General features: G+C 38.1%; 1 protein-coding gene across 1 annotated transcript in view; it reads right to left on the reverse strand.

Moving 5' to 3' along the window:
- Positions 1–11487, reverse strand: part of ATP10B (ATPase, class V, type 10B) — a 56838-nt gene extending 45351 nt beyond the window's left edge. Inside the window, exons 1-2 of the mRNA XM_010579116.1 lie at positions 11213–11487; positions 9964–10158 (exon numbers count right to left, since the gene is read on the reverse strand). Of these exons, the coding sequence (XP_010577418.1) occupies positions 9964–10158; positions 11213–11487 (470 nt within the window). The remainder of the gene's footprint in view (positions 1–9963; positions 10159–11212) is intronic.
- Between the last annotated feature and the right edge of the window lie 730 nt (positions 11488–12217).

The following is a 12217-nucleotide window of genomic DNA, read 5'->3' on the forward strand; positions in this document are numbered from 1 at the left end:
TGGCAGGGGGGTTGGAACTAGATGATCTCTAAGATCCCTTCCAACCCAAACTATTCTAGGATTCTGTGGGGCTTCAGGGCTGTGGGATGCCAAAGGCATGATCTAAGATAAAAGTTTCTCAGTACCTTCTCTCCTTTACCAGTCAATTTATCAACAGCGCACTTAAAAAGTGTTCCCTTGCTGTCCTGGGGTAATGGGTAGCATGATAATGCCCATCAGAGGATAGTGCTGACAAAAAGAGGCATTTAGCCTTGAACAGTCGAAGTGAAGTCTGCCAGAATTTGTTATTGGACTCATCATATCTGACCAAAAGGCTCAAACGAAATAGACTTTATGAAGTCATTTCTGGGAAGAAAGGATCATAAAAAAATCCTGCTGTGGCTGGAGATTGTGGGGGAGCATGAATAAATTATTGACTTTGTGTCAACAATTTCATTTCATGTTCTTGGATTCAATAAAGATAAATCTCAAACAAAAACTGGGTCAAAATGGATGGTGAATGGGAGCAAATAAAAATTATTGGTCTGCTCCCCAGAGGAGATTAAATAAAGGTCATTTTTCATGTGCACTCCACAGCATGTGTATGAGTCCTAGACGGTCTTAGAGAAAGATCTTCAGAAATCTTTATCACCTAGAAGTATCATACCAACCAATTAGTTCAGTGAGTCTTATTTCCTTGAATTACTGCAAGCTTCACCTCAGGATCCTTTGCAGCTTGAAGTAAAGACATTGTTTGCTCAACCTTTCACTCCCTAAATTGCCACAAAGTTATAACACTTTGAAAAAAATATCAGTGTCACAAATAGACAAAGCCAAATGTTTGTACTTTATCTTATGTAAATTCACTAGAATGTTATATTTGAAAATGGGCCCCCTCAAGCATCGCCTACTTTATAAAAAATTCTAATGTTCTGAGATTCTCAGTTCTACACAGACAACAGGTAGAATCACACAGCTACTTACCCTTTACAGTCTATTTTTGCAAATCGAAATCCCACACATTTTTATGCTATCAAAGATTACACCAGGAAAAACCTCACAAAATGTTTTCAAATAGCACTTTGTGGCCATGACCTCACAGTTAGGAGCTACTGTCATAAAACTTTGAAAAACTGACAACAAAGGAGCAGATTTAGGACTTCAAGAAGGCACTAGAGTGGAAAGGGACTGATTTCTGAAAGCTGTCCATAGGTCAGAGTACAGCACAACTTGGCTGATAGTATTCCTGAGCTAGAGATATTATCTGACCACGGGAAGGTACTGTGTTGTCCATGCCAATTCATCACCTGCTTCTGCCATGTTACCATTACAGTGGCTGGGAAGGTTGTTTTTGTGACACGGACATCATCCCAGCAGCATCAATGATGTCATTTAGCAGCAGCCAGTCCTGTAACAAGCCCTCATTAGGAAGCAGCTATAGTCTTTCCCCGTAGCCCCAGACTCTCTCTCAGGATTTGAATACTACTTTAAGATGGCAATGAGCATCTTTTAAAGATAACGGGAGTGAAATTTTTCTGAAGTTTAATAAAATTCATCTTTAATTATACTGGTTTGGCATTCCAAATTCCTCAATGCTAGCAGCAGATCCTACCTTTTTATGTGCCAAAACTGCCCATAGCATCCTAACAAGGAAGTTATTGTCTCAGTGATAAAAGAAGCCTATATTCAACTTCCGTAATTGTGCTGCACTGCTCAGCAATAACGAAAACAACCCTCTATTATCAACACTGTTTTCAGCACAAATCCAAAACATAGGCCCATACTAGCTACTGTGAAGAAAATTAACTCTATTCCCTCCAAAACCAGCACAGTAATCAATTCAAGTTGATGTGAACTTTAAGTACCAGAACTTTATAAATGTATTATATGTCTGTATACAAGGTTTTAGATTTAACTCACATTTTTAATTTCTGTCTCAATTTTATAATGACCTGTACCAAATGAAGAAATAACATTAATATAAGTAAAAACTATTTTGAGAACACATCTCCTTAGACTTTACTAAGTTCATTTTGTAAGTTATGGATTACTGTATTTAGGAAATCTTTTTTTTTTTTTTTAATATTGCATTGAACAAAATGCTATTGCTATGATTCTGCCTGGCACCAGCTGGAATGAACAGGTAACTCCAAGGTTACTTACTTAATGACTGCTAATCAGTAGCATTAGTTTCTAAGGACTCCCATTAACTTACCAAGTTTCTGGAAGCCACAGCCGAGATCAGCTTTTTTGCTATACTCATCTCCTTACATGACCATGTAGCTCTTGAGGTCACGTGGCAGAAACCTGCTTCTCTCCAGGTTTTAGTGGTGTGTTAAAACTCAGACAGATTCAGACAGGATGGAGCTTAATGCTATGAGGTCATGATTCTGCAGGTCTCTGAGCCAAAACCATAGGTTCTTATTTATCTGCCCTTTGTCTTTAGTCATTAGGTTCTGCTGCTGTCTGCTAAACCATTGAACCTTTGCTGTGAAGCAGCTTTAAATGCCTTGGCAGGTAACAGATCTTGAAGAAAGCTCTGATAAAGCAATATACAAACCAGTGGTAGCATTAGTAATGTATTTATGGATTTTCTTCCACAAAGACCAAGGATCCTCACTGTAGCAATACCCACTGACTGACAAGAACTGCTAGCTTGCTGCTCTTTGACTTTCAGGTGTTGCTGCCTGGACCGGCTGAGGGCTGAAAACTTGACATTTTTCTTTTCCATTTAGTCAGTGCAGCATGTCACGTATTTCTTCACCACACAATCAGCATGCTCATCATAAGATGAATTCATGTTTTAACTATTTCTTCACAATTTTGGTACCACTGGTTTCAAGCAGTTGCATGGTGACGTAACAAACCTGAGTGTACTGTTGGTTAAGGCCATTTTCTCAGCTCACTGAAAGTTTGAAGAATGCCTCAGCTTGCACAAACAGAAGGCACTGTTCCTGCCTTCAGTAAAAGCCACTGTTAATTCAGGTATCCATAGTTAAACTAGGTACAAAAATTCCATAGTACCTAAGGTACATACAAGAGTTATACAGATGACAGAGCAGAGGATGCCCACTGCCAGTGACAGTCCCACACAGAGAACAAGACAGTCATGCTTGACATTGAGCAAGGGAGTGGCATTGGCTCTTTCCTGATGGATACTGAGTTGCAATGATATCATAGCACATAATAATCATGCAGTCATTGCTACTTTTATACTGTTTCGACTGAACAAAGTGCATGCTTTGTGGCTGTCATAGGAATGCACCTTCAGCCATATAAGAGCTGGAGATCTTGAGAAGACCTTCAGCCTCCAGCTGATGAAATTCATGCACTGTTGAGAGAAGGTACCACTGAGGTGTAGAAGCCTTGATATTGCTGTGCCCAAGAAAACTGATTGCAATTCTGCCTGAGGGAATGTGGTGGGACTTGAAGTGAGCCACAGGCTTTAGACTCTCTTTTTTTTGGCGTATAAAATGAGCCCACTAAAGCCTCTAGCAGGCTCCTAGTCTTTAAAGTTATGCTTTGTTAGAAAACAAAAGTAATAAAGCATAAAGAAAGGCTCTTTAACAAATGCAAACTCAGTGCTGCTGAACAGGACTTTAAATTAAAACATTGGCAACAAATCTCTTTTTGCTTACTATGCCCTTGGCAGGATGGTTTTTTCCTCTCGTCCTGCTTTCTACTCTACAAACTTCCAGGTTTACTGAAAGATGTTTCTGGCATTCAGAGGAAAGCTTTCTTTTCTCTTTCACCTCTGAGATTTGACAGTAGGTCAATTTATGTTTTCAAGCATGCTCCCTACCCTTCTCTGCTGTCTTCCAGACACCACAGAGCTCCGTTGGTCGTTACATCCCTGGCCAGTCCCAGTTGCTCTCCCAGACATGGGCAGCATCCAGGGGAGGTGCAAACTCTCCTCCCTTCAGAAGGTCCAGCTGATCAGAGCATATGAAGGAGGCTGAAATAGAAAAGCAGCCTTCGTCCTCACTACCCAGCTTCCCTAATTTTAAGAAAATAGAAAGTATACTATATATACACACAGTAACCTGTAGTCAAGCAGATCTCCATTGCTGTCGGAGAGATAAATTACAACACTGAATTAGAAAACTGCAACTGACTGAAATATTTTAATTGTCTTTCAAACCAGTGAGTCTAGCTTAAGCCACTTCCAGCTTTTTAGCTGTTGGCAGTTCTGACTTTGTGCAACACAGAGATGAGTTCTTTGTTTTTTCCTTATTTCCACATCACTGCTCTAGGACTAACTCAGAGTTAGTGCTGATGCAGAAAACTTTACATCTTCTAAAACCTTACACTAAGCAGATAAAGGGTCACAGTGAAGGCCAGGCTGAATTTTTTGTATCACAGACATCGGTGAACCTATAGAGGAAGAGGATATTGATGCTTATAGGAAGTACTTGAAAACCACAGGGCCTGAAAGCATCACAGAGGAACTTTCTATTGAAGGAGTAATCAAGCTATCTCATTTAGGATGCCTGTTGACTTACCTAGTTATCCGACAGCTCCACAGGATGATTCAAAGCATATAAACTAGGCGTCTCTGAGTCACTGTCTCAGATATCTAAGTTTAGGCACTTAAAATTAAGCAACGTGAATAGCTTAAATAACATTAATGTTTTTATGGCTGCTGCTGTCTGATGTACGTGCATTCAGTCAAGTGTGTTGCTGTGCCATCTTGACCTTGCATTTGTATCTGAATGTCTACTGAAACACTGAGAAAAAATTATGTTAAATCTTCCAGAAGTGTGAAATTGATGTAAAAACCTGGCTGGATGCTACGGAGTACTTACAGACCATTATAGCTTAATCCTAGGGGTATATCAGATCCAGGCCATACATTAATTACATATCAACTAGTTCCTCAAACATTATAGAACTTCAAGACAATTAAATAATAGCTTTTAGCAACTCTTGGGTTGACATTCACATACAGGTTTGTATACTACATTCAGTGCTGGCCCCAGTTGTTAGTAAATTAATGACAAACTGGAGACAGTTCAGAGAAAAGTAATCACAGTAGATTTGGAGGAACTGGCTGACAAGAAAGATGAAAAGAGTGGTCTATATACAGATCTTGACTAAAAGGTGTCTGGGCATAGCAAAATGAACTTAATAAAAATTACACATATTTGAAGATTATAATTAAATGTTATGAATAAAGAATAATGAATTAGGGTTGCATGAAACCAGGTGACTTGAGGAATTTAAATGCAATTAGAGAGGGATAATAAAGTATAGTATGATAGAAAATGCTTTGACAATCATGTTTTGTAGTAATGGAAGCCCCCTTGCTTGGAAAATTTAAAAGCAAACAAAGTATATTTTAAGGAATACCGGGAGAAAGGAGGCAATTAAACTTAGTTCTGTACCATCTGCAATTGATTTTTTTTTTCTTTTTTGGTGTTGTGCAATTCATTCTGACAGCACAACAGTTTGTGTGCAATTGTTATGATTTCAAAAGTTTTGGTTCAGAAATTAAAATTGCCACAATCAAACATTAGATCTAAGTTATTGCATCTCCCCAAAATACTTCAATGCCTATTAATTGTCTCCCATTTTCTCAATTAAATGCTCTCTAAATACACTACTTCAAGCATCTTTTCCTTCATTTGACTAGCAGACTAGATTTCCCATTTCAGCTGATCTCTGCAAAAAGAAAATTAGAAGAAATGTGTTTACAGGGCAGCCTATTTAAATTCAATTTTCCTTGCTCTATGTTGAAAGAAGGCAAGTTACTGCATTTCTCCTAGTCTTCAAGAAAGTTTTGGAGAACACTCAGCATTTGGAAAAGATTGTTCTGCCTTTTGTATTTCTTTTGGAACAGGATCCAGGGTTCTTGTTATTGAAATCTGAAATAAAGACAATACACTCTCCAAGATTAACTCTTAAAATCTAAGTAATCTTTCATTTTAGGATGGAAGATCAGTTGTTCTATCAGAAAGAATTTTTTCCTGCCACAAGATTAACAAAATTTGCAATGTCTTAAAAAAGACTTTCACCAATGTTCAAAAATTACCTAGAGCAGATGATTCATAAGGAAGAAAATTAGAAGACATCAAGCTCTTCCATGACTTTGCAGCTAGCAAGAAGAACAAGAAATATCAGCTTCCCAAAGCGCTATAGAAGCCTGATTAAAATTATTCATGACATAATAAGCTGTAGCTACTGATCTGATGGCAATTGTTATTACCTACGATTTTTCCAGTCAGGATGAGTGCTATAGTCTGAAATCCTCCTCATTTTCCTTTCCCTTACATCACCTTTTTGGGCCATAAAACCTTGGTGAAAGACAAGATTCTAGACCAGATTTATTCATAGATCAAAGTCTTTTTTATGGGATGGGATAACCAATTTTAAGAAAGGCCCATGTCAAGTTTCTGCATAAGAAAGTACTCATTGCTGTAACTTGAATCTGGATCTGTATGTATGTTGTAATTCCACGATGGACATTTTTCTCTTATACAAACCAAGTTTTACTGTATTCCCCACTTCTCATGTTCCAATGGTAAAAGGCTTTCAGGTATAAATTAACATGGTTGCTTTATGTAAAGAGGAAATAAATAAGATTCCTATACGGATTCATTCATTAGTACCTACTGCACCACCTATTCTCTTTCATACTGGTTTTAACAAGTGTTAACAAATAATCCATTGCCTCATGGGTTAGTGCAATATTAAAAAAATTAAAAAATCCAACTAGATTGCAATCTTAAAGGTAGGCAGAAGACGCAATTTTGCTACCCTACCCAAAGAGCTACAATTATTGACAGTCTTCATGGTGGAAAAGAAATCTCAAATGAACAATATTTAGAAACTTGTAAAATGCCTGCTTTTTCGGACAAGTTGGCAAGGAGAGCAGTGCAATTCTGTTTCTGACAAGTCATTATCTCTATGTGGGGTTAAGTTTAGCCCCCAGACAAGCAAATCCATTGTTTTCCTGTTCAACCAGCAGGATATAAAAATAAAAATCTGACAAACACATGCAAGAGAAACAAGCAGAAATGACAGCACTGTGTGATAAAAGCCAGAGTTCTGCAAGATCTTGCTTGTGAAAGCACACATTATATAAAGCACTGTTGATTAATTTGAGGGATGACAGGCAACATTCACGGAGATGGAAAGTTTTGCTCTTTGACTCTGAGATGTGATATTTTAGCAGGGAGAAGTAATTTTCTACTTTGCTGAGAGAACTGTTTTGATACAATAAAACATAATTTTCAAACTTCTGAAAGTGCTAAAAGCAAAAGGTCAAGAATCATTTTGAAGAAGTGAGCACAGACACATATAGTTAATTGATTTAGAGATGACTGAACAGAGGCATATATTACTATCTCCCACTTTTAAACTGCATTTTTACAGTTTTATTTTACATACAACCTAGTAAAAGAAACACAACTAAAAGCTAGTCTACAGTGTAGAGTATAAAATTAAATGTAGTCCAAAGAACTACATTTTTAGGAGGTTTCTTGGCATCTAAGAATGCAAATAGGTCTCATGACAGATCTTGTTCTGTGTTACCCTATATTGATAGAATTAAGGCCTCTTGAAAATTCCATAGAAATCTGGGTGTTCATAGCTATTTAAGCACCTGTTTTCACTGCACTCCATGTTTAAGAGGCCAATAGACACACCAATACCATGAAACTCAAACTTACCTTCCCAGTCTGAAAATGAGGTTTAAACAAAAAAGGAAATATCAGAAGAGATACCAGGTGATATATAGTCACTATGAGTTTTTCCTGTTTCACTTAATCATTGTGATTTTCCAGCAGTTATTAATGTTTTTAAACAAAAAGCCTCACCATTGATAAAAGATCTCAAGCTAACTTTTTTTGGTAATAAAAGTTGTGTGAAACTCACCTGCTGTAAATGTAACATCCCATATGATTGATTTCCTTGTCTAATTTATACCGCCGAAAGTCCTCCCAAGCATCTTTAATGGCTGTAATGGCCATTATAACACAAATTGGGATCACAGAAACTTCTGGTTGGAAAGCATTCACCACTGGCACAAAATTCAGCAGTGCAATCACCACAAAATAAACATTGGCAAAGCGGTGAAACTGCTCATAGATATTTTTAGGGAGGAAAGTCAAGATGGTATATTTTGTGGTCTTAATTTTATTGGAGTCATAGTATATGTTTGGATTTTCCTTCCTCTTCTTACTTCCAAAGGGCAAATTGGAGACGATCACTCGTTTATTTTCATTTTTCTTCTTTCTTTTCTTTACTTTTCCTCTCTTTTCCAGCTCTTCATTTTGGATTTCAGTGTCTGGAGCACCACACCGGCAGCAGGTTTCCTTGAAAAAATGTTTTTTCCATATCATTCTAGAGAAGCAGCCTGGAACACTTTTCCTTGACATCTTGCTTTCCTCTCAAAAAGTAGCCTCAAGTTGAAAACCAACAGAGTCAGAAGAGTTCAATAATCCAAATAAACTCCTAAGTGGTGGAGAGAAGAGTCGAGATGTCCGAAGCCCAGGGCTGCCTCTCCTTCGACACCAACCTCCACCTGCCTAGGGACAGGTATCATCCTGACGCAGCTGCACCGGGTCCTAGAGCCTGCTGGGGAGGCTGCACCTCACGTATGACAAAAGCATCCCGAATGTTTTGTTATTCCTGTTAGCATACGCCTGGAGGCCCTGTTCAGAGCCTTTCCCTGGCATAGACTGTCTGCTCACAGGAAGCGCCTCGGTTTTAACACAGAGCAGCGACAAAGCTAAGAACGTACACACAATTTTCATAGTTTACTCCATGAGTTTCGGAATCACTTTATAAGCCTGGGAGTTGCCAGGAAGTTCAAAGGTAATGGGCAGAGCTCTGTGTCCCAGAAGTCAACGGAAGATTGCTATAAGCCTCATCACGGGCAGTATTTCTCTCCTTTACTTCCTCTATCTACTATTTGTTTTCATGACCACGACGTGGATTATTAAACAAACAACCCCCCCCCCCCCCAAACCAAGCAAACCTATGGTTTGGTAGTTGCGAGAATTATATGTAGACACGGGCAATTGAAGGGCAGTTTACGTAGATTGCCCTCAGCCTCATCCTTCTCCTCTGATAGACCTCCTGCTTCTGGACACCCAAAGCGTCCCCCTCTCACCTAGTAATCCCTTCCAGCCTCTCGTTTCTTCTTCCTCATTGGTCCTTGTGCCTCTGACACATAAGTATGTAAGCACAGATGAGGGCTAATTTCCAAGAGAGCTAATGAGGTGTGTACAAACCATAGTAATAGTTCTCTATGGCCTGGGCTTAAGGAGAGGTGAAAAAGGGAAGAGATCCAAACTTTTAAACTTCTTTTAAATGAAAACTATCTATTGCACTATGTAGTGACAAGCTTAGTAGTTTCAAGTCAAGTTAGTACTTGGACGAGAAACTCTGATGAAATTGAAATGTTGCAATAAGAATTGCACATGAAAATATTTCCTCCTTTTGAGTCAGTACTGAGCAAACATCACAGTTTACTGCGGGTGTTGTACTATCTCCAAAGCAAAACCATGCTGTATTGATCACCTGTGTTTACTGGAAGTCCTACAAAATATTTTTCAGTTCCTGGTTATGCTTCACCTTGAATGTAGTTGACTATTAATTTTTGTATTAATGGTTTTAGCATGAAACATCTGAAAGACATTGCTCCAGTTTGTTAAACAGCCCCAATAATCCTTTCCAGACTTGGATAAGTTTCATTTTTCCTCCAGATCCTTCTGTCACCTGGAGAGGATGTTGTGTGTGTTGGCAAGCTAGTTTGGAAACTTGGAATGAAAACTTGTATATCAACACACACTTCAATGATATCAGGATGATTTAAGTGGGATAAATGAGTTATTTTTAAAGGCAGAACAAAACTCTTTTATAACAGCTTTTCCAAACTTACAGTACTCGAAAGGGTCAATGAGTAAATTACTGCAAAATCAGATGAGCAGTTTCCACCACATCAAATGCAAGGAAGAATAATTGGTTTAGTTTACTTACTTGTCATATACCCTGGTTTTAGAGAAGTTTATCTTCTTATCAAATCGGTATTTTCTATAGTCTTCAATAGCATCCTTAATCATACTGGCAAGCAACACCACAATCAGAGGCAGCATAGTAATCTCCCTGTGGAAGACTTCCACTTGTGGGAACCAGTTCAGAACCACCAGAAAGAAGAAATAAAGATTACCTAGCCTGAAAAGGTATAAAATAAATTAAAAGTAGTCAGAATTTAGAATGTGTCCTTTCCTTAATGAACATCCCCCATTTTCTGTCAAAGGAACATTAATCATTCCACTCCTCTACCCTCCTCTTCCTTTCCCAGAATGAATTTATCAGTTGCTTAACTGACATGCTGTTTTTTTCTTTGGAAGAGCCTGTGAAATACATTTTCATAATATTACAGCTATGTCCATTTTTCCACATATTACCAACACTTTTTATCTCTAGGAGCTAAAACTTCTTTAATGATCCCCACTGCCTTAGTCTTGAAAATAAGCACAAAATCAAACAGAAGCCCAAAAAATCTTAAAAAACCAAACCAATGTAACAGAATGGGTGTAAAAACCCACATGTTTAGAATCATGGAAATGTCATCATCAGGAATCCATGAAGGATTCCACAGGTGGAAGGTCAAATTATGAATGTGTAAATGTAACATATAGAATGAAAATTTCCAAGCTAGAGATGGATATACAACTTTCATTTATCTTTGTCATAGTGATATTTCCCTGGGCATCTTATTGACATGATTCATAATGCTGGGGGAGTACATAATTTCAAAGCTAGCACTTGCATATACATGTATACTGTTTAGAAGTCGGTAGACAAAGTCACTTGCATGCCATTAAAAACGTACCAAAACTAATGGATGAGCCTCTGAAATCTACAGAATTTCATAGGTGTCTCAGCACATCCAATAAATGTCTTTTCACGTTCTTAAAAATTAGAGGTTTATTCAACACAGAAACAGAGGGATTTTTAAATAAAAACTTGAAATTTTTACATAGAAAACTCTTCTAGCATTCAAACAAGAAAGCTGGCCACAGTGTCGGTTAAGCACACCTGCTGTTTACTTGCTTTAAACCTCCATTTCAGTGTGAATCGAGTGACATTTGGTTACAAATAATCATCACCTAAATTTTACTAATGTGGCAACTACAAAAGAAGCACTTCTCCATTATCCTCAAATATCACCGTTTCAGAGAGAGTTCTTAAATCTCACGTATCATTGAATGAATTTTTTTACCTGTGAAACTGCTCAAAAAGGTTTTTGGGCAAAAAAGTGAACCAAGTGTATTTTGTGGTCTGTATCCTGTTTCCAGAATAAAATGTAGAAGCTCGTTTCCAGTCTTTCCACTGTCTGCCATTGTCAGGAAACACAATCCTCCATTTGTTTAAGTTGAGTTTTGGGTTGTCTCTGACAGAAAACAGCAGTGGTGTCGATTCTGACAGAGGCTGGGAGGGACTTTCAGCTCCTAGTCGCTGCCAACGGTACAAAGCCGAGTCCACAGACAAAGCCATTCACAGCAGGGATGTCAGGCTGAAAGACAAATGCATGACAAGGACTGAAAACCAATTCCATTCTGATAGAAAATTCACTTCATATCTTGCTAGCAGAGGTTTAAAGCAGCAAACAATACTCCTGTTCAGTGCATTGCTTGTTCAGTCTTTGAGCTCAGCACTTTCTGCAGAGAATGCACAGAATAAAAGGTAGAACAAAATCTTCAATATGGAAAAATCTATTTCTATCTCTGGAGAAAAAAATATCCCAAATCTATTTTCTGTGTGTTATAACAGCAAACTAACAGAGATAAATCCAATTTAACAGAGGTGAACAATGGCTTTTCCATCACGAATTCTGTATCATTTTCCTCAGTCACACACTGCCACCAAATCTATTCAGGCATTTTTCTTCAAATGTCTGACTTTCTCACAATACTTTTTCTGTTCACACCTACTTACAAAGGGACCGGTTCAGGTGTTGAATCTTAATAGCTCAGATAATAAAAAACTGCAGCATCAGCTTAATCTCATTTACACTCACGTAACAGTTTTCCAGTCTCCACAGAAATCTGATCTGAGTGGAAAATGCCAGCCAGCACTAAAACAATGGATGTTTTATTGGTTGGAGAGATAAAGGAATTAAATCTCCCAATAGTAATCCTATTATCATTGAAGACTTGTCTTCTGAGTTGTTCACACATCCACAACTGCAATTGGGATCCAGCAAGCAGGACACTTAGGCTCCAGC

The sequence above is a fragment of the Haliaeetus leucocephalus genome, unplaced genomic scaffold, assembly GCF_000737465.1.
Source record: "Haliaeetus leucocephalus isolate CR32 unplaced genomic scaffold, Haliaeetus_leucocephalus-4.0 Scaffold656, whole genome shotgun sequence".
NCBI lineage: Eukaryota > Metazoa > Chordata > Aves > Accipitriformes > Accipitridae > Haliaeetus > Haliaeetus leucocephalus.